The following is a 27,242-nucleotide window of genomic DNA, read 5'->3' as shown; positions in this document are numbered from 1 at the left end:
ACTATGCTCCAAAAGCTATAAAACTGATTACCCTTTGATTCAGAAATCTCACTAATAGGTTTATATCCCAAAGAGATCAAAAAAGGGAAAAGACCCATATGTGAAAAAATGCTTGCCGCAGCTCTTTTTATAGTGACAAGAAACTGGAAATTCAGTGGGTACCCATCAGTTGAGGAATGGCTGAATAAGTTTCATTGAATTCATAATTTCAATGAATTCATAAGAACTCACTGTGTACAGTAATAGCAAGATTATGTTATGATCAATTGTGATGGATGTGGCTCTTTTCAGCAATGTGGTAATTCAAGACAATTCCAATAGATTTGGGAAGGAAATGCCATCTGCATCTAGGGAGAGAACTGTGGAGACTGAATGTAGATTGAAGCATAGTATTTTCATTTTTTTTTTCTCTTTCTGATGGTTTCTCTTCCCTTTTGGTCTGATTTTTCTTGCACATCATGATGAATATGGAAATATGTTTTAAAAGATTTTACATGTTTAACCTATATCAGATTGTTTGCTATCTTGAAGAGGGGGGGGGAGAGGAACCCAGAGGGTAAAAAATTTGGAACACAAAATCTTACAAAAATGAATGTTGAAAACTATCTTTACATGGATTTGAAAAATAAAATACTATTAAGAAAAACAAAAAAAACAAACTAGAATTGGCTATGGTTTTTTTATATTAAATTTAATCCTCTCTATTATTTAATATCCATGTATTTTTAACAGAAGTAATATAAAGAACCATAGTCATATGCCTTGTATGATTAGCATTATTGTGTTGAAATCCAAATTTATACAAATTATAATGATGATAATTTGCTTTTCCCAAATATTACAGCTCTTGGCATTTTTTATTATTATAGATTTTTATTTACATGATATATGCATGAGTAATTTTTCAGCATTGACCTTTGCAAAACCTTCTGTTCCAACTTTTCCCCTCCTTCCCTCTACCCCCTTCCCTCAATGGCAGGTAGACCCATACATGTTAAATATGTTAAAGTATATGTTAAAATTAATACAATATATATTTACATAGCCATACAGTTATTTTGCTTGGCTATGTATTTTTGAAGAAAATAATTCCTTAAAAATTAGAATTGGCAAATAAAAGCTAATGATTCCATGGCTCAGCAAAAATAATAAGACAAAATAAAAAGAATGGTAAAAATAGAAGAAAATGTAAAATATCTCATTAGAAAAACAATTAAGTTGGAAAATAGATTGAGGAGAGATAATTTAAGAATTATTGGAATACATGAAAGCCATGATCAAAAAATTATAAAGAAAAACTTACCTGGTATTTTAGAACCAGAGGATAGAAAAGAAATGGAAAGAATCTACCAATCACCTCCCTAAAAAGATCACCAAAGGGTAAACTCCAAGGAATATATGTTTTAGTCAAGTTTCAAAGCTTCCAGGTCAAATAGAAAATAATGCAAGTTGCCAGAAAGAGACCAGATTTAGCAGCTACTTTGTTAAAAGAGAGGAATGCATGTAATATGACATTCTGGGAAGTCAAAGGAGCTAAGATTACAATCAAGGATAACTCACCCAGCAAAAATTAGTACAATACTTGCAGGGGTGGTAGTGAGAGGATGGGATGATGTGGAGGAAGGGATGGATATTTAATTGTAATGAGGCAAGATAGAGATTAGAGAGCATTTAATAATTTATTAAATGGGAGAGATTTACTGGGGCCAAATGGATCCATGGTTTGGTCCCAGGGCTGAATGAGACTGTAATCTCCAAGAATCTAGCAAATAATGTGAGTTCTCAATGACCTATATACACATGGCTCAGACTCAGGAGGTAGACTGAGGCAGGGGTGGAGTCAGGATGCTGAAAATGGGAACGGGACTCAGACAATCTGGTTTTAATAGGGCATGGGGGATTGGAATGGCCTAAAGGGGGGAGGAACCCTGGAGATGGGGAGAAGCATCTTGATAAGATGGTATCTGACATTCAGGTAGCTTAGGATGGGGAGGGGCATTCTGATATTCTAAAACATAAGATCTTTTATCCTTATCAAATATTCTGATAAGGAGGGAGGGGAGGTTTTGCTGGACTGAGCTTTGAGCTGACTAACTGAGCAGAGAAACTGAGTCAGGACTGGATAAGGATAATTAGGGAGATTGAGTCAGGACAATAAAAGAGAACTGTGGCATAACATAATGAAGTAGAGGACTTTCAGTCATTTTTGTTGAAAAGACAAGAACATTCCTATATGGGAAGATAATACATGTAACTCCAAAGAACTTTATCATTATTAGGACGGTTAGAATGAATCTACACACAGAGCACATGGGTATGAGAAAATCTTAATTCAAAGAGAGAAAAGAATGTATATGTGTATTCACAATCCCAAAATTCCCCCAATCCCGCCACAAACTTAGTTGAGTAAAAAAAAATCTCATCCAATAGGAAAGTAGGAGTGGAAAGGGATAGAAGAATAGAATGCTCATGATAAGAAGGAAGTTAGATTAAAGAGGACTTTTGAAGAGATTAAAAAAGATGGCAAATGATAGAAGAAAATGAGAAGAAAAATAAAGAGTTAGTAATCCTGAATGTAAACAGGATGAACTCACCCATAAAATGGAAGTTTATAGTAGAATAGATTAGAAACCAAAATCCAATAATATATTATTTAAAAGAAACACATTTGAAAACCAATGGCAAAATAAGGGGCTGAAAGAGAATCTGTTATGCTTCAGTCAAAGCAAAAAAAAAAAAAAAAAAAAAAAAAAAAAAAAAAAAAAAAAAAAAAAAGAGGCAGAGATAGCAATCTTGATCTCAGACAAAACAAAGCAAAAAAATAAACCTAATTAAAAGAGATAAACAATGAAACTACATCTTGTTAAAAAGCACCAAAAACAATGAAGTAATAATATCAATCCTAAAGATATATGCACCAAATGGCATACCATCCAGATTCTTAAAAGAAACGTTAAATAAATTAAAGGAGGAAATAAACAATAAAATATAGTAGTGAGGGACCTCAGCTTTCTCCTAACAAAATTAGATAAATCTAACCATAAATTAAATAAGAAAGAAATCAAGGAGAAAAGTTAGAGATGATAGACCTCTGAAGAAATTTGAATGAGAATAAAAGGAATATACCTTTACCTCAGTGGTACATGGTACCTTAGCAAAAACTGACTATGCATTAGAGATCTAAAAAGTTTACAAGCAAATCCAGAAAAGCAGAATAACAACAGCACCTATTTTTCAAAGTGAGATGAAACAAGACAGTATTTGTAGAGTGCTTTATAATTATTATTATTGTCATCATTATCTGAAAATGTCTATTTTTTTTAACTTGGTTTTTCCCATGTAGATTGCTATGCTGAATTCTTTTGAATGGTCCTGAATCTCATTTAGAAAGCTTTGTAGTATTATAGAGCTTGAAATCAGCACAAACACCATCAGTAAAATGGAAAATTTTGAGGATCTTATCATCCTTAGGGAGTGCCTGATGCCTCTTTTATTTGGACTCTGAATTGGTTATCTCTATAATTGTAGAAATTTTATTTGGTTAGCTTTTTGGTTATCTTTCTATAAGAGAATGATCAGAAAAAATTTGCATCTATTAAGAATATTAACATATTAACTTCTAATACTTAATGTGCAACAAGAAAATGGTATTTATACACATATATTGTATCTAGGTTATATTGTAACACATGTAAAATGTATGGGATTGCCTGTCATCAAGGGGAGGGAGTAGAGGGAGGGAGGGGATAATTTGGAAAAATGAATACAAGGGATAATGTTATAAAAAAAATTACTCATGCATATATACTGTCAAAAAATTATAAATAAAATTTTAAAAAAGAATATTAACAGGTACATAACTGACACCTTATTGAAGAACCTTTGTGCCTACATTTTGCTCTTCTAAATCAAGTGACTTTTAGAGTCAGTCAATAATAGTAGGACTTTATATTTGCTGTCACTTTCTATCACTTAAAGGCAGATGTGTTATGCTGTGAAATGTCATTTGCAAAAGCACCTGTTCTTTCAAATTTTAGTAAGAATGTTTTTTTGTAGATTATTTTTATAATTGCTTTTTATAGAGTATATAGGATGATAGTTATTGATATTCTTTTGATCACATTTATTGGGTAGTAATACTGGCTATGATTTTTTCTAGGTGTTTGACATTTTTGTCTCTTTCATATATTGTGAATTGAACTGCTTCCTTGACACTCTCAAAATGTGTCATTTCCTGCAGAGAACTCCCTTGTTTATATTTCACAGAATCACAGAATTTGAAAGCTATATGGGACCTCAAATGCCCTTTCTTCTTCATTTTCTGTAAAACTATTACTGCTTTCTCATGTAACATACAGGGATCTGAAATGATATGTATAAATATGGTAGCTCCAATATAATTGATAAGGAAAACAGTTTGTTACAGGGATATTGACAGATCTTTCCCATTTACTATTTTGTTTCTTACTTTTAGGTTCACCCTTAGATAATCTTGATTTGATCTGCCTTAAGTGGAATTCTGCCTTAAATGCATGACAAGGTGCTCTAAATATATTTTTCTTTGCAGTGCTTCTCAATGTTTTGTGAAGCCAAACTGCTCTTAATCTTCAGCCATTATATAGTTGAGGTTTCGTAAATTAGTTTATCTCTAACTAGTGTTGCCCTTGGCTTTCACATTTTTTTTTTTTTTTTGATTAGCAACAAGAGCAACACTTTATTGGCCAAAAAGGTTTCAAGAGTTCTTTGGCATTGTAGCCTTGAGTGCTTCATATTAGTTATACTTTAGAAAGAAAGTTTTATAGCCCTTTCCATTCTAACTCCCTTTATTCATTCTTTTTCAGTATCATTAGTTTAACTGGTCAGACTATGTACAATTATTTTCATCTTTATCCTTTCTTTTAATTTGATTTTTATCTTTGGTTTAACAAGTTATTTGATCTGATTGTACTTATATAGTTGGGTTTTCCTACATTTGTTGTTTCCTCCCTACTGAGTTGGTTCCCTTTTTATTCCTCCTCCTCCTTCTCCTCTCCCTCCTCCTCCTCCTCCTCCTCCTCCACCTCCTCCTCTTCATCAGTTGATCTAGCTATTTTCTCACTTCATCTGGCAGGAGTATCTTCTGTCCTAGGGGTGTGCTCTTTCTTTTTCTTTTCTTTTTTTTTTATCTTTAGACACAGAAGGAAACCAACATATCTAACTTTTTTATTTGTCTCTTCAAAGAGAAACTGTGAGCTCGCTTTCTATTTATCTGTACCTTTCTTATTTCTTCTGGATTCTTTTGTAGTGAAAAAGTAACCACAGAATGCAATCATAACTCTCATGTTTGTAGTAATATTTCAATTAGAAAAAGCAACTTAACAGAATTTTGAGCTTTGAGTCAGGAAGACCTAACTTCAGATCTTTCTTCAGATATTTATTAGATACATTCCCAGATATATGGACAAATCATTTAGCTTTCTTCAGTTCTGGTTTCCTCAGCTGTAAAATAGGAGAATTAGATTTTTCTAGATCAAAATCTATGATCATATGACAATGATCTCACATTTGGAGTACCAACTTTTAAGTTATTGTTATTTCATGGCCTTAAAGCTGCCTTTATAATAACCTTCCTATTCACCTTTATTCTTTTTTTTTTTTTTTTTCATTCTTCCTGCAGAAATAGAAGGGGGCTATTCTAGAATAAAGGTTATTTCTATTTCTCATTTCTAGACTTGACATGAATATCTCTGTTTTTAGAAAGGATGACCTTTGATACAGACACTGTCCAGGAATCATACATGACATTTTCCTCCCATGACAGATTGGAACTTTCCTTCCTGCTGGAATTCTCTTCAAGCATCCATGTTCATCTTTGGGCCACAAGGAAGCAATAGAAAATAATCACTAAAATTCCAGTAACCTAGGCAAAAGAATATCCTTTGTTCTCTTGGTTTTTAGACTCAGAAGGTGAATTTATATCTTATAGTATTTCTCATATTGTCATCATGTTGATGTAAGCAGCTTGTGGACAATAATCCATCCTTCCTTCCTCCCTCTCTCCCTCTCTCCCTCTCTCCCTTCCCTTCCCTTCCCTTCCCTTCCCTTCCCTTCCCTTCCCTTCCCTCCTTCCTTCCTTCCTTCCTTCCTTCCTTCCTTCCTTCCTTCCTTCCTTCCTTCCTTCCTTCCTTCCTTCCTTCCTTCCTTCCTTCCTTCCTTCCTTCCTTCCTTCCTTCCTTCCTTCCTTCCTTCCCTCCCTCCCTCCCTCCCTCCCTCTCTCCTCCCTCCCTCCCTCCCTCCCTCCCTCTCTCCTCCCTCCTCCTTCCTTCCTTCCTTCCTTCCTTCCTTCCTTCCTTCCTTCCTTCCTTCCTTCCTTCCTTCCTTCCTTCCTTCCTTCCTTCCTTCCTTCCTTCCTTCCTTCCTTCCTTCCTTCCTTCCTTCCTTCCTTCCTTCCTTCCTTCCTTCCTTCCTTCCTCCCTCTCTCCCTCCCTTCCTTTCTCTCTCCTTCCTTCCTTCCTTCCCTCCCTCCCTCCCTTCCTTCTTTCCTTCTTCCCTCTCTCCCTTATAATACATACTTATCTACTTAAATTATTGGACTTCCAATACTACAGGATACTACAGGACCATAAATCTGTTTGTTCAGATACTATAATCTGGCAACATCTCATGCATTTGCAAATTGCCTGGTATTAGGCAAGATTTTGCCCCAATTTTCCTGTGAGGGAGAGCAATAAAAAATCTGAAACAGCAAGCCTGGCAAAGTAGCATCACAAGATTTGGGATAAAGTTGAGTGTCACTAGGCCGACGAAATTGCTGATAAGGATGTAATTTTTATCCCCCTTCCTTTTCCTTTCTGGCTCAATTCCTCCCTCCCCTCGCTCCAGCCAGCAGAGAGCCTTGGCACGCGAAGCACTTGGCTGGCTCATAACAATGTGCGCACTGACCTACAGCTCAACAGCTGGCTGAGAGCTGGGGCGAAAGGAAACTGAGGCTCTCCCAGAGAGAAGTTGCTTCCTCCCAGACCTTCTACACCTGCCATCTCGCCGCTGCCGCTTCCCCCTAGCCCTTCCCCACTCCCTATTCTTAGCAGTAGGCACGAAGAGAGGTTTCCCCGCCATTCCCTCCGCGTCCCATCTGCCCCTCTCTGCCCCGCAAGAAAGCTTCGGGAGGCTAGGGCATCGGAGTCTCCATACTCCGCCCTAGTCGTTGGGGAAGTCCTAAGCAGGGGAGGAGTTGCAGAGCCGCTCCTTGGGAAAGTTGGCCTTGGAGCAGCTGCGATCTCACTCAGTTGGGCTGGTGCTGCCAGGGGGCCCAGACCTGGGCGCATCTACTCCCTATTATTTCGGGAGTCTGCTGAGATAAAGAAGAGTAGTTCTACTCTGGTCTGCAGAATACCACTCTAAGGGGGTAACCGACAAGCAGGAGTTTCTGATTGGAAGTTCAGCTATACAGAAGCGCTTTTGTCCTGACTGGACTTTTTCTCAAGTGACACAACTAGCCAGGCCAGCCAAACTCGCCGGCAATCCCAGCAGGTGTCCCCAGATCTTCCGCCAGACTTTCAACCAGGGGCCGGGAGGAGGGGGCGGGATTGGCAACGAGCCCCAGTGGGTGTCTGCTGCCTACAGGAGTTGCCTAGCCTCCTGGGACAGAACAGGACCGAACCGTGGCGCGATGGAGCCAGCCAGCCAGCCAGAGGAGATCCATCGGCTTCGTTCTCTCTTCTACGCTTGCGATGCGAATCGCTCTGGCCGCATCGAACGCGAAGAGTTCAGTGCCCTATGTGCCGAGCTGAAGGTCCGGCCCGAAGAGGCCGAAGCGATTTTTCAGCGCTTGGACGCTGACTGCGACGGGGCGATTACCTTTCAGGAGTTCGCCAGGGGCTTCCAAGGGGCCAGCCGGCGGCGGCGGCGGCGGCAGAGCTGGGGCGAGCGGCCGCCGCAGCTTGAGCTGGCACAGGTTGCACCTCCGGTGGACGCGGACAAGGAAGACGAGGAGGGAGAGGCAGCCGATCTGGCTGCTCCTTGGGGCATGGAGAGCTTGGGCCAAGCGTGGCAAGACTTCCAAGTCCGGCTCGGGGAGGAAGCCAAGTTCATCCCTAGGTAAGTAAAGGACGGGGGTAGAGAAAGCGTTAACTGTTTTTTTTTCCTTCTGTGTTTTCTTCTTTCAATCTTTTCCTCCTCTCCCCTGACGTCTCAAGTGGAACTCCACCTTTTCCCTCTAAAAGTTTCATCCCTGTCCCCGATCCTTTCCATTTCAGTTTTTCAGTCATTGGTAGAACTGAGCTGAGAAAGCAAGTTCAAAGAATAAGAATTGTGTATGAGAATGCCTGACCCTTTTGTTGATTAGGAAGCATTCTTAATTACACTGAAGGGACAAGTGAACTTTAACAACTCATCTTCATATTGCCTTTTAAAACTACAAAGCACATTCCCATTTTGAGAGGAACCATTACTTCCAATTCACAGATCAGGAAACTTAAGGTTCATGGAGGCTGTGGAAGCTGCGTCTAAAATTCAGGTGTTTTAACTTCAAGATCAGTGATTTTTGACTACTCTTTCCCCCCCCCCCAACCTTTTCCGTGCTATCTGTGGGCTTACCCCTCATTTTAAAGCACAACATGTTAAGTATGACAAGAATATTCTTCAAAAAAATTTTTGGGGGGCACAACCCCTTCCTTAGGAAATTTGAGTGGTCTCTAACCATACAGTATTGCCCCTTTAAATAACATTTTCAGAATTTAATCTCTTCCAAGGAATTGCGGGATGTCTCCATTAATCTTTGATTTCTGAAATGCAAACTTTTGGGCTTTCTTGTTTGGATGTTTGGTGAGATGGAATTAGCCATCTCTCTCCTTTATCGTGGAATAGCATTTTGATTGGTTAAATGCTCCCTAAAAATGTACCACATGACACAATTATATGTGGTCTGAAAGAAGTGAAAAGAAACTATACCTGGGAGAAAACAAAGCAAGTAATGAATGAATGGTCTCTGTCTCTCGCCCCAAGTTCTAGGGTTCAGATTTGTCTTTAAGGGAAAACCCCATTTCCTTCTTCCCCTTCCTTCCCCTGCTAGATCCAATGTGTAACTTTTTAAAGGAATGATTTACTGCAATATCAGAAGAATTAGAGTGTAGGGGAAGAAATTGTTCTGTTACTTTTGAAAATTAAGTCCTTTGAAAATCAGGCAGGGGGACTGAATAAATTTCTGAGATTCTTTCCAGCTTAAAGTCTTGGTGAGCTTGTAAAACAAGAGATACAATTGGGATTGACTTTAAAATCCCAAACCCTCAAAAGACTCTGGTGTTTAAAAAAGGTGAGGTCTTATTTCTCATTTCTTTGGATTGTTTCTTCTCTTTCTTAGTTTGATCCTGGCTAGTTGAGAAAACAATAGTTAAAAAGAAAAAAAAAAAAAAAGGGAACAGACCCTAACAATGACAGAGTGAATGAACTCTTATCACATCTATCAATCATTTAAGAAAATCAATATATTAAAATTTCTGAAAAGCTACAGATTACTAAATGAGTGTCCTTTATTCAAATTTTTCATGTCTTTTAAAATTAATAAATGATTAACACTCACGTGTCTGTGTAAGAAAATTTGTAATTATTTGTTTCCAAAGCAATCCTTGTTATGGATGATTATTGTACCAACAGAAATTGTGCCTTTCCACAAACTTTGAACTTTCTTAACTTTAATGGACTCCAATGTCACCTGCTTGAGTTTGTCTTTTAAGCACCACCCCTTTCAGACTTGAGATTAACAAGTACAATATTTGCCTTCCTATACTTGTTCAAGTGGAAAAGAACTGAATTGAGTTGTTTCATCTGATTGTAACCATGGCAGCCAACAGTTGTATTTGGTAAATTGGAAACCTAATTCATTTCCTGGTGTTTTCTTTCTCCTTACTAAACCTGAAGATGGAACAGCACTTCCTGATAAAACCACCCCTTTACTTCTTGGTAACATGAGCTAAATTAGGTGTAACTGGTTTTTGAAGTCAGCCAATAAACACTTATTAAATGCCTATTATGTGCCAAATACTGTGCTAAGTACTTAATGAATTGTGTACTGAAGTGTAAAAATTGATTCATTTTAATTAATTGAGCTTAATTCTGTTCACCATATTTATGATATAAAAATTTAAATCACAAAATTTCAGATGTATACATGTAATTTAACACCTCTTGTGTTAGAACAAGTTTTAATTTACTTGCCAATACCAGAATAATGATTGTACATCTTTTTACTTAATTTTGTTAGGTTTCCTTTTTCTAAATCTGTAAAATGAAAACAATAATATTATATTCATTATAATTAATAAAATATTACCAATAATAATTGTTAGAGAAAATATAAGGCACAATGTTTTGCCTTGTGAAGATGCACATTAGAGAAAAACACAGCTAGAATTGACAAAGTAGTCAGTATAATTCCAAGGTTCCTAGATTTTTTTTGTTTATGCATCCAATTTTCCCCACAAATGGTACTTCATATTTAAGGTTGCACTTGAATTATATGTGACACAAAGAAAAGTAGTACACTATTATAATATTAACATAGCAAAATTTATATGCAAATCTTATTAGCATTCCTATATTATTCAATATACCAAATGCTGGATGCTATATTGGGCACAAAGATTTGAGATTTGGTTTCTGACTTAAGTATCTTAATATAGCTCATATTTCTGTATATTTTTGTAATTTGAGAAGGACTTTCCTCAATTCAGTGAGTTAGCTGACAGATAAGTGGCAGTGCCTTGATTGTAAACTTTTCCTAATACATCATGTTGCCTTTCATACATTAGAATAATACTTTATATCTTATGACTTTAAAATATTTTAACACAGTGTCTCATTTGATTATGTCCACACAGGATAAGTGTATTCAATTGTAAACTCTATGTAGTCAAGGACTATGTGTCATCTAATTTTATCATACATTTAAGCACGCAATGCACACTCCCTACAGGATTATTAAATGCCTGAATGACATTCTCTCCTCTCCCTCCTAATGAAATTGAGGTTGGGAGGAGTTAAGTAAATGTCCAAATATCCATACTTAGTAAAAGACAGGGCTGGGACTCAGATCCAGGTCTTCTCATTTCCAATGTAGTAAGCATAAGTCTTCTTTCTTCCTACGATACCTATCTTACAGATTGAAAAATGAAAAATAAATACTTTGCCAAAGGGAAGTGGCAAGTGTGGTTTGGTTTACCCCAGGTGTCTATAACAGTTTAGAATGATTTCCTGAAACAAACTAGTTCTTTTCCTTTTCCATCAGTCCTTAGATTTTCCATATAGAAATGACTTTGCAAGGTACATTTTAAAAAGGGAATTTTAAGAATAATAGTCATTGATAGAAGAGATTGTTTGTGCCTTGAGGGCTTAAGCAAAATATATATGCCACTTCACTATAGAATTTTTACTCAATAGCCTTTTTCTCCTCTCTCTGCCTTTCTTTCACTCAGTATTTAAAAGTATTATGGCCTGTCAAAATGGATTCATCAGTATCCATTTTTGCATTCATTTAAGCAGTAAGGGAGAGTGTTGGACCCAGAGTAAGGAAGACCTGAGTCCAAATCTAGCCACATTCACTTACTAACTGTATATCCTGAGCAAGACACTTAACTCCTCTGGTTCCTCATTTATAAAATGGGGATAATAAAGAACATCTACGTCCCAGGGTTGTTTCAAGGAAAAAACAAGGTAATTTTTATAAAGCATTTTGCAAACCTTAAAGGACTGTATGAATACTATTATAATTACTATTACCATTATTCTTTTTTATTATTTATTAATGTCTCCTACTGCTGATTATTATCAGATATACATGGTATGTGGTCTGCCTTCAAGGACCTTTCAATTCTATAAAAAATGAGATGTAGGTAAAATATGATAATTACATAAGAGGTACGAAGTCTGTGATGTCTTATGGTAATTCAGAGGAGGAAACTATATATATATATATATTTTTTTTTTAGTAGAACTTAAAGGACTTGTAAAATTTTATTAGGAAGAGATTGGGAGTAAGAGAATTTCCAGTAGTGGTTAAAGCCATGGAAAGATATAGAGAAGCATAGGAAATGTTCAGAGCATAATGAATAGTCAAGTTTGTTGGGAACATGGGGAATTTAGGAGATGAAGTAAAATAAAGTAAGGTAGTTTAAAATCAGGAGGGTTTGAAAGTCCATATCCATTGACCTTAAATTGATCTAATTAGCAGTGGGGAGCTATTGAAGGTTATTATATGGGAAGCAATATTAACATGACTGAATGTCTTCTTTTTTCTCAATAGTATTTTATTTTTCTAAGTACACATATAGTTTTCAACATTCATTTTTGTAAGATTTTGTGTTCCAATTTTTTCACTCTCCCCACCTCCCCAAGACAGTAAGCAAGCCATCTGATAAAGATAAAACACATATAATTCTTTTAAGCATATTTTCATATTTGCATTGCTGTTTAAGAAAAATCAGACCAAAAGGGGAAAAACCATGAGGAAGAAAAAACAAACTCGAAAACAAAACAAAACAAAGCAAAAAGGTGAAAATAGTATGCTTCCATCTACATTCAGTCGCCATAGTTCTCTCTCTATTTGGAATTATCTTGAAGCACGACATTGCTGAGACAAGTCCATCACAGTTGATCATCATGTAATCTTGTTACCAAATACAATATTTTCCTGATTTTGCTCACTTATGGCTAAATATCTTTTTTTTTTTAATTAATTTTTCCAAATTGTCCCCTCCCTCCCTCCACTCCCTCCCCCCGATGGCAGGTAATCCCATACATTTTACATGTGTTACAATATAACCTAGATACAATATATGTGTGTAAATACCATTTTCTTGTTGCACATTAATTATTAGCTTCCGAAGGTATAAGTAACCTGGGTAGATAGACAGTAGTGCTAACAATTTACATTCGCTTCCCAGTGTTCCTTCTCTGGGTATAGTTATTTCTGTCCATCATTGATCAACTGGAAGTGAGTTGGATCTTCTTTATGTTGAAGATTTCCACTTCCATCAGAATACATCCTCATACAGTATTGTTGTTGAAGTGTACAGTGATCTTCTGGTTCTGCTCATTTCACTCAGCAACAGTTGATGTAAGTCTCTCCAGGCCTCTCTGTATTCCTCCTGCTGGTCATTTCTTACAGAGCAATAATATTCCATAACCTTCATATACCACAATTTACCCAACCATTCTCCAATTGATGGACATCCATTCAACTTCCAGTTTCTAGCTACAACAAAAAGAGCTGCCCCAAACATTTTGGCACATACAGGTCCCTTTCCACTCTTTAGTATTTCTTTGGGATATAATCCCAATAACAGCACTGCTGGGTCAAAGGGTATGCACAGTTTGACAACTTTTTGGGCATAGTTCCAAATTGCTCTCCAGAATGGCTGGATTCTTTCACAACTCCACCAACAATGTATCAGTGTCCCAGTTTTCCCACATCCCCTCCAACATTCATCATTATTTGTTCCTGTCATTTTAATGGTTAAATATCTTGAAGGTTAATTTGATAGTAGAGTTTCAGTTGCTCTGAAAACTAGAGATAAGCAATAGGAGGAAAAATTAGGCCCTTGTTTGGATAATGAGATAATAAATGGATAATGGAAGTCTGGAAAATTATGGTAGAGAGAAATGGGAGGAGAATGGAATGGAAAGAACTTTTGATGGTAGTTTGGTATAATGGGGTTGGGAGGAGCAGGGAGAAGAGACTCAGAGAGAAGGAAAGAAAGATGAATGTGAAGGGAGAAGACCTGGACTTGAGTTCCAGAGTGGCTAGGTGTTGAGATCAAATAGATTCATTTTTATTTATTAAATGTTTGCAGCTTTAGCTAATTTGGATTGTAGAGTGATGACCATGTTTTTGCATCTCTGCTGTAAAAAATGCTCTGGAACTATAAATGAAAGAAAAAACTTGGACTGATAGAGAGAATTTCTTCATATGGGAACTTCCTATAGTGATGAAATCACAGGTCTAGGCCCTATTCCCTACAGATAACTTAGTATTTTTTCCTTAAAGTGAGTTTTTGTAAATAGAGATGTGAAGATCTTTGGAACAGAGGAGGTCAAACACTATGAGGCCAGGATATTAGATAATTTATTAGATGACTTATTTGTCCTAAGATCTTTTATCTCCCTGTCTCCAGGCCTCAAATTTTCTTTGTCTTTACCATGCCTTTCCCATTCTCAAGGAATGTTCCTTCTTCCTGTGAACATTAACTCACATCATGGAAAGAACTCTGATTATGGAGTTGAGTATCTGATCAAAACCTGTCTCAAGTCAATTGCTACAGGTGTGATATTGGATGATTTACCTAAAGTCTCAGAGTCTTATTTTTTAAATTAATTATTTTTTTTTATCTGCAAAATGAGGTCATTTTGTTCTATGTCATATTTGTGATTTCTTTCAACTTTAAATTTTTAGTCAACTTAGTAATTCTTTTATCTTTTTTTTTTTTTCTTCTGAGACTCATTCCATCAAACATTACTTTGTCATTTTCTCTCATTAATGGCTTCCTCTGTTCCTATAAATATAATTCATGGATTGAGCTAAAGGCTCAGAGTCAGGGCCTATACTTTCCCTCATATCCCCTCTTCTCTTGTATTCTTTTCCCCCCTGAGGCAATTGGGGTTAAGTGACTTGCCCAGGGTCACACAGTAAGAAGTGTTAAGTGTCTGAGGTCAAATTTGAACTCAGATCCTCCTGACTTCAGGACTAGTGCTCTATCCACTGTACCACCTAGTTGCCCCCCATGAATTCTTTTAAGATATTTTAAATTAAGTGAACATTTACATTTTCAAACTAGGAGAGAAAAAGAGAATGGTGCATTTTTTTCTAATATACTATTTTTTAATCCTTTTTAAATGCATAATAAAGTCTACATGTAACTTTCAAAGCTTGTACATTATTTTCTTTTAACCTTCCATCTGTGCATTTTAAAAATTTTCCTCCTCCACCCCTATTACAAGATGTCCTTTCTTTATATTCCCTTCCCCTTTCCTTTCCTTTCCCCTTTCCCTTTCCCTTTACTTTTGCTTTTTCCTCTCTTCCTCTCCCTTCCCCTTTTCTTCTTTTCCCTTCCCTTTCCTTCCCTTCCTTTCTTCCTTCCTTTCTTTCTTGTAAAGTAACTTGCCTAAGGTCATGAAGATTATAAGGCCTTATTGGAACCCCACCTTTCAGACTCTGGGTATTTAGCTCAATCCATTCCACCAACAACTGCCTCAAGGGTAAATGAGATAATCCCTACCTTAAAGTTATTTACTTTCTCTTTCTTCATCCCTGTAAGCTACTAATTTGGACCAATAAAATGTTTCTTAATGGGGAGACTGTGGCCAGAGAAAATATGCTTCATGTTTTGCTCAGGTATTAAATGAATATGCAAAAGAGAGACATGGGGGCTGAATGCTTATTCTGAACATCTTCTATGTTTTCTATGAGAAATCATTATTTATTTGAATATCAGATATCTTTTCTTCAGACAAAAAACTTGATGTTTTTGGGAAGTAGAATAATTTAAAAGGTAATAACTTCAATATGAAATACCCCTAGCCCTCCTGCTATTGTTAGTGAAATCTTAACTATTTGGCATATTCCTAAATAGATGGCTTTTGTTACTTAAATTCAAGAAATATTTACTGAGTTGATATTTTGTCCAGAGATATTCATTCAAGCTTTTGATCTTACAACCCCAAAGGTCAAATATATCTAAACTTCTAACATGCAATGCCTAAGTAAAGCTCAACTGGTTGAGAATCAACAAATTAAGCATTTTGAATTTTGGATGGGAATTTATTTAAAGTTACTTTTTTATCTCGTCAGGAACTTGGGATCACTGTTAGAGCTGAAAAGATTTTAGGACTCATTGTAGTCCAGTCCAGTCTTGTCCTCCTATTCTTAAGATAGACTTTGAGAGTGTCATTATATTATTTACAAAATGTCATAGGAGACACTAGCATAGAACCACCCAGCATGGCTGGCCTTCATCAGAAAAAGTGCTATATTCTATGAGCAAAGCAGAATTGAATTAATTCAGAAGAAATGCAACATGGGCAAAGTTAGAGAATCCACCCCAAATGTTCATAGAGACTATTTGTGTCTGATCTGTAGCAAAGCATTCCAAGCTTGTATTGTTCTGATATACTGTAACTGGATTCTAATATTGCAATGTCATTTTGGTTCTCTTCAAGAGGGGAGAACAACCACTAACCAAATAAAGAAAGTATGACCTAGAAAGGCTTACTGATTTATCCAAAGCTACACAAATACTAAGTAAATATTGAAACTGGGATTTGAACTAATTTTCCATAATTTCAAATTCAGTGCTTGCTCCAGAATTTATGGAATGATGTGAATAAGAATTGAATGAATAAGTATGACTATCCTAAAACCTATACTTGTGAAAGTGGTGAGTTCCTGAGGTCATTTAAGTAGGGTTGGTGAAGAAAGCCTAAAGTACTGAAAAATTACTTCCTGAGGCAAGCAGGGAAGGGCACTGATGGGGATCTGCTCAATGTTATAGTCATATGCACCTGTGGAAAGCTTGGGTAACCCACCGTACCAGATCCAATCAGAAAATCAAGTTAGATCAAACCCCAAGATTTAAATTTCCCCTATAAATCTGTCCATGGCCAATCCGTGGGTTAGCCTTTCTGGTTAGCCCAGCAGGGAGTTCTGCCTCCTGGCATCTTTCTTCTCATCACTATGGCTTTCTCCCAAACTAACTCTTTTAGAGTGGTCAATTCTTCCATGGATTGATTGTGACAATTAAAGGCATACTCCCATTCTCATGCTCTTAGGAAAGAATACTTCCTTTTTCCTGGTTAATTGCGAGTTCCCCTGGGAAACTTGTCCTTTACATTGTTAATTGTTAAAATCCCTTTCCTTACTAACTGCACACTCTTCCAATTCTATTTCATATTTACCATTCCTGGTGTCTATTGTCTCTTCATTTTGTTTGTAACCTCTTCTCATAAATAAACCTATCTTTTGCTAAAGAGAATGGCCATTGTGAATTTTTCACATGGATGAACCCCAACATTTGGTGCTAGTAGCTCTCCTCAATCTCATCTTTTGGTGCTGAACTTCCAATCACATCAGAAGGAGGATCTATCTGAACCATCATGTATTTATCTTCTTTAGACATTTTATTGTTACTCTTAGTCCATCTTCTCAAGTAATAGAGTTAATTATTGTTTAGAAGCAGGACATTTCAGTTGTGTTTGGTTCTCTATGACCGCACTTGGGGTTTTCTTAGCAGAGATATTGGAGTAGTTTACCATTTCTTTCTCCAGCTCATTTTACAAGTGAGGAAACTTCAGCAAACAGGGTTAAGTGACTTGTCCAGGGTCACATAGCACCCTGAGAGTGCAATTTGAATTCTGATCTTTCTGAGCTCAGGCCCAGCACTCAATCCACTGTACCACTTAGTTACCCTTATATCTAGCATTAAAAGTCTTGGAAACACAGAATGGTAATTTAGAATGGAGACAGAGAAGACTGGGCAAGTAAGATAAAAAGATGTAGTAGAGAGGACTGTATTTGGAGTCAGGAGGTATGTGTTCAAATTCCCACTCTGACATAAATTATGTAACTGCACAGATCATTTAATCACAAATTTCTTAGCTTCAATTCCTCTCCTGAAGGATGGGTTTAAATAGGTAAAAGCATCTCTTCCCAATGACAAATTATATGCAGTATCTCCCTACATAGCAGAAGAAACCTCTTTAGCTCTTAAACTCGTGGTATCCAACTCAGCAGAAACAGGGCCACCAAATTGCACCAAAGAAGCTTGTATAATACACATTGACTTAGAAAACCACATACTAATATTTTCTATATTTTATTATATATTTTTGTTAAATATATTCCATTTATGTTATTGTCTAGTTTTGCAATCATTTCAAAGTGTTTCGGTCTACTAAGCCGAATACAGACACAGGGTGAGGAGGATTATTATTTTTAGCAGCATAATTTACTAGGCAAGGTATAGTACTGACATAATTCTTACCTTGCTGCTCATTTCCTTTCCCTATTAGAAGGAAATCGAGGTTTCTTTGTATAATACATTGACCTAGGGCAACAAATCTTTGTTTTCTAGGGAGGTAGTGGGGTTAAGTGACCTTTTCAAGGTCACATATTTTAGTAAGTGTCTGAGGCTAGATTTGAACTTGAGACCTCACTCCAGGGTGGATGTCCTGGCTGCCCCAGGCAATGATTCTTGTTTTTGGTCTTTGGTGTGTTCTACATTAACTGTGTTGTAGGCACCAGACATCCTTGGATAAATCTTTGCCATTTTGTTCTTAGGATGTTTAACCATCAAAGAAATGCCTTCTTTAGCAGCAGTAATATTGTTTTCAATGGAAAGGATCAGTTATTTTGGATTTCTCTCTCATACATGCTTGTTTTCTTCTTCCTACAATATCTTCCAATAATTTTGATGTGACAAGTAGGTGGATGCCATGGGAATAAAACTCTTTACAAACACTAAGTGGAATGGAATGACCTATATCTAAGATAAGGGGATTTACAACCAGGCTATAAAATTGGATGATCTCGTCTGGCTGACTGTACTGCCAAGGGTGATTTCATAGCTATAGATCAGGAAGAGACTATAGGAAGATTTTGTTTAAAAATGTCATTTTATAGATGGAGAGGTGAAGCCCTACAGAAAGCAAGTGATTTTTATTAAAAGTCATCCAAGTAGATAAGACCTAACACTTGATCTCAAAATCTCTGTTTCCATATCCAATGCTCTTGGGTGGATTATTTTACTGTTCTAGAGTAGTTATTAAGCAAGGCTTTGGGGGGGGGGAAAATGAAAAAAGGGAATTTCTAGTCATTTATCAGATATATATCTGACTCTCTGTGACCCCATTTGGGGTTTTCTTGATAAAGATATTGGACTTGTTTACCATTTCCTTCTCCAGCTCATTTTACAGATTGAGGGAAACAGGGTAAAGTGATTTGCTCAGTTACACAGCCAATAAGTATCTGAGGCCAGATTTGACTTCAGGTTTTCCTGACCTTATCCCTAGTAAGGTCCATACCATCTAGCTTCCCCTTTCTTGCTTCAAGTGAGGTATGTATACACCCAAAGTCAGTGATTTTCGAGTGAAGATAAGAAAGACAGAACATTGGAAGTTGACTCAGAAGATGTGAATTTGAATGTTTGCTTCAAACCTAAAGAAAAATATGAGTCCTAATGCTATAATTTATTAAAGGTTGATTGCCTAACTTCTCTGTTATTTTATCTATGGAATGGGGATAATAACAAACACTTGATTCACAGAAGTGTTGACAGGGAAAAAAAAATTGCAAAAAGTAAAGTGCTAATTGTTTATATGGTTAATTTTTAATATATTATTTGTGTAAGAAAGATTTATGGAAAGAGGCAAGAATTGTGTTATAGTACCCCCTCCTTTTTTTCCTTTCTTACTAAAAGTAGCAGCTAGTTTAACAGCTTGCAGATACAGTCAACTCTGGATTACCCATAGATATATTCTAGTATATACCATGACTATTCTTTTACATCAGAAATTGGCTAAATTATTGAATGGAGGTCAGATCATTTAAAAATTAAATACCTATTTTTGAAGGATTTATTTACTGGATTACTATGTGAGCTCCTTGTAAGTAAGAATTATTTCATTCTTTGTACATGTGGTGCTATGGATAGAATGTGGGACTTGAAAGATTTGAATTCAAAAGTGTGTAACCACAATTCATGTAAACATTTTCTGCTTCAATTTCTTCATCTTTAAAATTGAGATAATTACATCATCTACAACCCAGGGCACTTGAGAGGCTAGAATGAGATAACATTAGAAAGGTGCTTTACAACCTTAAAACTTTCTGTATATATTAATTATTACTATTGTTAGGTATTACAGGACCTAGAACAGTGTAGACACATGACAGGTTTACTGATTGAATTTCCATACATTTACTCTTATCCAATAAAGTGAATTGAATGAACCAAATGGTTTTGTTTCTTTCTTTTTTTAATTAAAGCTTTTTATTTTCAAAACTTATGCATTGATCCTTGCAAATCCTTGTGTTCCAAATTTTCTCTGCTTTCCCCCCTCTCTCTCCCCTAGATGGCAAGTAACTCAATATATGTTAAGCATGTTAAAATATGTTAAATCCAATGTATGCATACACACATACACACACAAAATTATCTTGTTGCACAAAAAAAATCAGATCAAAAAGAAAAAAAATGAGAAAGAAAATAAAATGTAAGTAAACAACAATAAAAAGAGTGAAAATGCTATGTTGTGGTCCACACTCAGTTCCCACAGTCCTTTCTCTGAGTGTAGATGACTCTCTTCATCTCAAGATCATTGGAACTGACCTCAATCATCTCATTATTGGAAAGAGTCATGTTCATCAGAATTGATCTTCATATAGTCTTCTTGTTACTGTGTATAATGACCTCCTGGCTCTGCTCATTTCACTCAGCATCAGTTCATGTAAGTCTCTCCAGGCCTCTCTGAAGTCATCCTGCAGATCATTTCTTATAGGGCAGTAATATTCCATAACATTCATATACCGTTCTCCAACTGATGGGTATCCATACAATTTGCAGTTTCTTGCCACTACAAAAAGGGCTGCCATAAACATTTGGCACACATGGGTCCCTTTCCCTCCTTTAAGATCTCTTTAACATACAAGTCCAGTAGAAACACTCTTGGGTCAAAGGGTATGCACAGTTTTCTAAAGCTGTTTGTTAATCTGTAAATATTTATATCATATGATTTATTTTTAATGAGCCTTGTCTAGAATTATGAAATCATAGTGCAACTATACCCTTCAGTCCCTCATTGTGGTGTAGAGATGTTGTTTAGTCATTTCAATTGTGTCCAACTCTTTGTGACTCAATTTGTTTTTGTCAAAGACACTGGCATGATTTTTTTTCTTTTTTTTGCTCATTTTACAGATGAGAAAATTGAGGCATACAGGGTTAAATGATTTGGCCAGAGTTGCCCAATTTGTAAATGTCTGAGGCCAGATTTGAACTTTGGAAGATGAGTTTTCCCATCTCCAGACTTTATATTTTATCCACTAAGCCATCTAACTGTCTGGGGTGTAGACATAAGCTTAGGTTATTATTGATGACTGGTCCAAAAAAGCATAAGCTTTTGGAGCCTGTAAAGCTGGAAAAGATTCAACTATGTATAGGTTCAATGATGGCACTGAATGTCCATCATCCTAGGACCAGCCTAGTTAAATTAGAGAGATTCATCACCATAGGGTTGCCCATCAGATGATGAATGGGTTAAAGTCTAGTAACTCATCAAGACCTCCTGAGATATAACAACTACATTAGAGGCAGAACTGAAATCACAGATCCTTGAAATATTGAACTAAGTGGAACTGATAGCAGTGATCTAACAGCTTTAAAAATAAAATATTGTTCTGGTTGGTGAGAATGACATTCTCGATAAAACAATTTTTTTTCATCAGCTACCATTTTTCTTCCAGGTTATACTGGCCAACATATGCCTTAGAAAGAAGTGACATAATTTTGCTCTAAATAAAGTGCCACGATTTAGAACTTGTATATTCCCATTCTTTTTTTTTCAGAGATTCTCCAAATTGAATAGTGTTTGCAGTAATTTAGAGTTGTTTTTATAGGCAATTGTGGAAAATGGGCCAAATATTTATCGGAATGACAGATATTATAATGTATTGTTAATAGGGGGGAAATGCCATAAAAATAGTTTAACAACTCTTCAAAGAAGCTTGGTTTTAAAGAGATGGAATATGGAAGCAATTTTTTTCCAGATCTCTACTTTTTTTAGTTAGTAAGCCAATGAGCCAGTGTAAAAAAGTCTAAAGCTTCAATTATTGACAGTGGGAAGTCAGAGTAAAAACAGATACTTTTTATCAAGTTATCAGAGCTCTCCACCCAACTGCTAATTGTTGCCTCAAGTCTGGTTTTACTAGTAGATTGTTGTCTTTGGAGTTTTGATTTAAGAGATTTGAAAAGGCTTCCATTCAAAGGTATTATCCTCTAGAAAGAGTCCCCTTGTTGTTCTCTGGTTATTTCCAGCTATGTCTCTACATTTTGTGACCCCATTTGACATATTCTTAACTAAGATACTAGAATGGTTTGCCATTTCCTTCTCCAGTTTATTTTATAGATGAGGAAACTGAGTCAAACAGGATAAAGTGACATGCCCTAGATCACACAATTAGGAAGTGACAGAGGCCAGATTTTAACTCCAGAAGAGGACTTTTCCTAACTCTTGGCAGGGCACCCTATTCAGCCACTCTATGCATTGTACTATTGAGGTTCAGAAGGAGACCCCAAGAGATTAGGGTGACAGACTGGTGTCTGAGGTGTCTCAAAAGAATTTGCAGGCTTGAACCTATCTCCAAGTCTATGGGTAAAGTTTATTGTAATTGTAACACCAATTGAAGCTGGCTAAGCTCCAAAAGACCTGAAGCAAGGAGACAATTTTATCCAATTCTTCAAAGTCACTGATATGCTAATTTCATGACTGGGAGGTAGAACTGAGGAGTGATCTATTCACTATTGTCTGAGGAATTTGGTTATCACTGACCAGCAGATTATCTGCCAGTCAGCAAAGTTTGTAATACTATCTATCCTAAGACTAGAAGACTTTAGATTCATTAAAGGACAGATTGTTAGGCAAAAACACTCTAAGGTCTGGAGATTTCATCACTATTATGTTTTCCCCTAGAATCCTCTAGAACCACCTTGGTACCCCAGAATCCTATTAGTTTCAAACATTAAAGATTTATATGTTCAGCTGAATGTTTTTCTAAAATTTTGTGAGCCTCATTTAAGTTAATATTACTTTGCAAAGCAGTTTACATAAATTATTTAATTTGATCCTTAGGATAACTTTGGGAAATAGGTGATATTATGACCATTTTGCAGATAGGAAATCCAGAGACTCTGATCAAGATCACAGTAACAGAACACAAGTTATGTGTCTGAGACAGGATTTGAACTGGATCTTCCTGACACCTAGATCATTCATCTTTCTGACTCCCCACTCCTAAGCCCCAATTCACTATTTCATCTAATTGCCTCTGGGAAAAATCACACCGCATAACTGACATTAATTGAACCTTAGTGTTAGCCAAATAATGAATACTCTTTAAAGGAAAGTAGTCTTGTTACTTGAGGGGAAATAGTCTCCCTCCACTTGTGAAAGGGATCCAGGAGGAGGTATTGATTCTGGAGATTGAGTTAAGTCTTTTCACAGTTTTACCTTCACTTGATCCTAATTGTCTGTTTTGAATTTTGATATATTGATTTTATCATATAAGATAAATATTTTATATTTGACTGAATTATTCTTTGCTTCCAGCAAATGTAAACTTAAGGGCAAAATGTTAATCTCCATGTTCTATATCTCATCCAAGATATGTCCTAAGTACTCTGAAAATGATTTGCATTCTATTTTCTGACTTCTTATTGAAAGTGTTCCAATGTATAGGAACTTGGGAAATATCGATGGAGATAAATTAATAAATTTTGTATACTGTGTTTTTGTTTTATTGTTGGGAGTACTTTGGATAGCATTTTAACAAAGCAGTTTTGTAAATTTTGAGTAAGATGGCCTTGATAGATTCTCTTTGTACCAGAAGAACAGTTTTTACCTCTAAGGCACAGATATTATAGCTTTCTCCTCTAGTTAGTTTGAGCATAAGCCCTAGAGGCATCTGTGAAGGTCTTAAGCCCTTATTTATGCCTCTTAGAGTGCTTTTCAGGACCAATTTCTTAGCAAACAATGGTGCTATTTAACAAGCCTTTGTGGGAAATGAGTGTACATTTAGGGAAATGCAAATTACAGGAACCAGAGCACTGACAAGGTAGGAAATATAAAAGATATGGAAAAGGACATCAATTGTGGGAAAATGTAAATTGAGATAAATGCAAATAAAGGGTTTCACTGAAATTGCTTTTACTGGGGATGAAGGGGAGTCCTGTGAATGGAATTGATGGCTCTTTTCAAAAAGGAAGGATTTTTCTTTTAACCCTTCTCCCCAGGGTCTGGTTCAGGTTGCTTTGGGAGACATTGTTTGCCAGTCTGAGGATTGTTTGCTGTTTTTGCTTTTACTATGCTCAATGTGCTATTGTATAGTGAACCTGCAGATCTAGTGATCCCTGAATAATGCGCAAAAATCAGATTTTAATGGGATTTTTTGGCCTTCTTACCTCATTTTAATCAAAGCCAATCACCCTTTGATGCTATAGCCAAATAAAAAAAGTAATTTACTTCAGGTCACTGGACACTGTAAAAATAGGTAAGATACTCTACAGGAGCCTTAAGAATTTCAGCTTTATGCAGAGTACTTTTATTATCTGTAGGAGCTGCAGAACATACTGAAGGAGCTCATCTATGTTCTGTAGTACAAAGTTTTTTGGAGACAATTCTCATGTTGGTGGTGTTTTCCTTCAAGAAGAGAATGACTAAAAGGAAAACTGTTGGACTAAGTAGAAGATTCAAGATACAGAAGGTTATATATATATATATATATATATATATATATATATATATATATATATTTTTTTTTTTTTTTTTTTTTTTTTCCACATGACTGTGTGGCACAGATGCTAGACCTCTTTCCCAAATTAACTAATCAGAGACATCTTCAGGTACAAAGAGGAAGCATTTAGTCCTTGCAGGGAGAGGCCCAGACACACACTAAACAGCCATCCCAGCTCTCACCATGTACTCGTGAACCTGACCACCTTCTGGCTTGTCTGGTATTTAAAAAGGGAGGGGCTTCAAATAAGTTTTATTTTTTTTTTTTAAAGTAAGCTTTTCAAGAGACAGTATTAATTAGGAACTGTCTAAGATCATAAAATCCAATAATCAACGAGCATTTATTAAGGGCTTACTGTATAGCAGGCATAGTGCTAGTTGCTGGGTTTACAAAGTTAAAAGTAAATCAGATTTTGACCTCAAGGAATTCATAATCTAATTATGGTAGATAACACATACATATACATATAGCTCTATAGAAAGTAAATACCAAGTGATTTTGTGGTAGCTTGAGGATAGCAGAAATATAGAGAATGAATCTTGAAGAAAACTGGAGACCCTAAAAGGTAGAAGTAAGGACAAAGTCCATTCCAGGTTTAGGTCACAGTCTGTAGAAAAATATGGAGTTGGGAAAAATTGGAATTCTTTATTTGAGGAGTGTCACAGGCAATGGGGAAACTCTGGGTAAGGTATAAGACCCTTCCGCCCAGAGGGAACCTGCTAACAATGTCTGGCTTGGCTCCCCATCTCTCCTAAGGGCTCTTGGCCTTCCTGAGGAATCAAAGGGCAGTGACAACCTGTGTTGTGATTGAAACGGAGTGATACCAGGTGGCAAACTACATATAATAGCAAGTTATTGATGTAGACCCAAGCCTTTTCATTGGATAGACTAAAAGGATGGAACCATCCTTGACCAATGCAACCACATGACTCCCTGCAACTCAGAGTTTAAGACCTGATCTTCCCGCTCTGGGAATAGGGATCATGTGACTTAGTCTCAAGTTCAGAAAACTTCACCCAATCAGTCCCTTTCATGACCAATGCAGGAATTTATTTTGTTCAACTATGTACATTTGTTACAAGTGATTATTTTTCACTTTTATTTTTCAGTGGTTGAGGGAGTATGTACAAGTATGTGAGAAATCAATTTTTGTTCATTGAGAAAGGTTCACGTCTTTCCTTTGATGCTTCTGATTTTGGCTGCTCATTTAAGTTGAGTGACCTCAGTTTCAAAGCTTTGGAACAGATGGCATCTGAGGTTCTTTCTTCACTTAGGTCTATGATTTTATGGTCTATGATTTTATGGCCTCTATAAAGTATCCAGGTAGCAGGTGATGGGAGATGGAATTGTGAAGAATTCCCCAGACATTTATCACAATCATAAAGGATGCCCTTTATTGATTTCAAAGGGACATGGGCTAAATAAACTATGATTAAGCAAGGTGCTTTGGGTGAAGATATCTTTTTAAAGTTGGAGGGAAGAGGAGGAGGGAAGTAAAAGCAGGGTCTAGGGAGTTAGGGAGACTCCAAGTAAAAACAAATTCAATTGTGCTATGTGAACAGCCACATGGTAAGAGCAGCCGCATGAGATGGTTGAGTCTTGTTCTAGGCATACTAATCAAGACAGTCTCTGGAGTTGTCCTGTCTTTCTATGTGGCAAAGTTCTGAAAATGGAGGCAGGATGGACTGCTTAAAGTTCTGTCCCTCATCACCACTTTGTAGCTTAAAAATATTGTATAGTTTAAGAAATCCTTTGGGAATTCGGAAAAAAGGGAAAGGGTTTTTTTTTTTTTTTTCCCCCCCACACTATGAATTGGATGTAAAAACTTATGTACTCATTATCATATGGTGACTTGGTGAAAATATTTAATTTTTCTTTGGAAAACAAAATGGCTTTATCATTAAAAGTAAATTATGAAAATTTTGGGATGTGGTAATTAAGAATGCTGGAGAATTGTTTTTCTCTTAAAGTTAAAAGTTTGTCTTCCATCTGCAGATCAAAGAGAAATTTTTACAAACAAAGAAAAAAACCAAACAACCAATTCAGATATGCTGGAGTTTACAATTAGAACTGTACAAGATCTTTCATCAGCTACAATAAAAGATTCACTAGTCTGGACTATTATATGTTGTCAATCAAAAGGACTAGGCCTGCAGACAAAAATATTATATCCAGCAAAACTAGCCATAATATTGAAAAATAACAATAACCCCCCTCCTCTCAAAATATGTTCACTTAATAAACTCACAGATTTTCAGGATTTTGTCTCAACCCCAAATATGAACTTAACAGAAAATTTAACTATAAGAGTCTAATTTCAAGGGACTTAACAATGACAAATTTAATGTTTTATATGTGGAAATATAAATGATATGTTTAAGATTGATACCATTAATTGAGTAGTTCAAAAGGAAAGATTGGGATAGAGCTGAGTATGACCTGATTAAAAAGCAAAACTATCTAGGAAAAGAAAAAAATAGTAATTATCTTTTATGAATGAGATGCAGAGGAAGAAATGATAAAGAGGCATTAAAAGGGGGAGGAAGGCTGATAGTTCTGAAAACCTACTCACATCTGGAATGTATTATAGGGAATCATATACACACATACACACATACACACATACCACGTAGGGTATGGCAGCCTCCAAAATCTATTTAAAAAATAAAGGAGGAGGGCAGCTGGGTGGCACAATGGATATCACACTGGCCCTGAA

General features: G+C 36.3%; 1 protein-coding gene across 2 annotated transcripts in view; it reads left to right on the top strand.

Annotated features, from left to right (window-relative positions):
- Positions 1-6,866: 6,866 nt before the first annotated feature.
- The window catches only part of RASEF (RAS and EF-hand domain containing), a 97,712-nt gene continuing 77,336 nt past the window's right edge, over positions 6,867-27,242 (top strand). For both annotated transcript variants that reach the window (XM_074280133.1, XM_074280134.1), the window contains exon 1: positions 6,867-8,076. In XM_074280133.1, coding sequence (XP_074136234.1) covers positions 7,649-8,076 — 428 coding nt within the window. In that variant the 5' untranslated portion in view covers positions 6,867-7,648. The remainder of the gene's footprint in view (positions 8,077-27,242) is intronic.

The sequence above is a fragment of the Sminthopsis crassicaudata genome, chromosome 1 (assembly GCF_048593235.1).
Source record: "Sminthopsis crassicaudata isolate SCR6 chromosome 1, ASM4859323v1, whole genome shotgun sequence".
NCBI lineage: Eukaryota > Metazoa > Chordata > Mammalia > Dasyuromorphia > Dasyuridae > Sminthopsis > Sminthopsis crassicaudata.
This window is presented reverse-complemented; position numbering and strand designations above follow the sequence as displayed.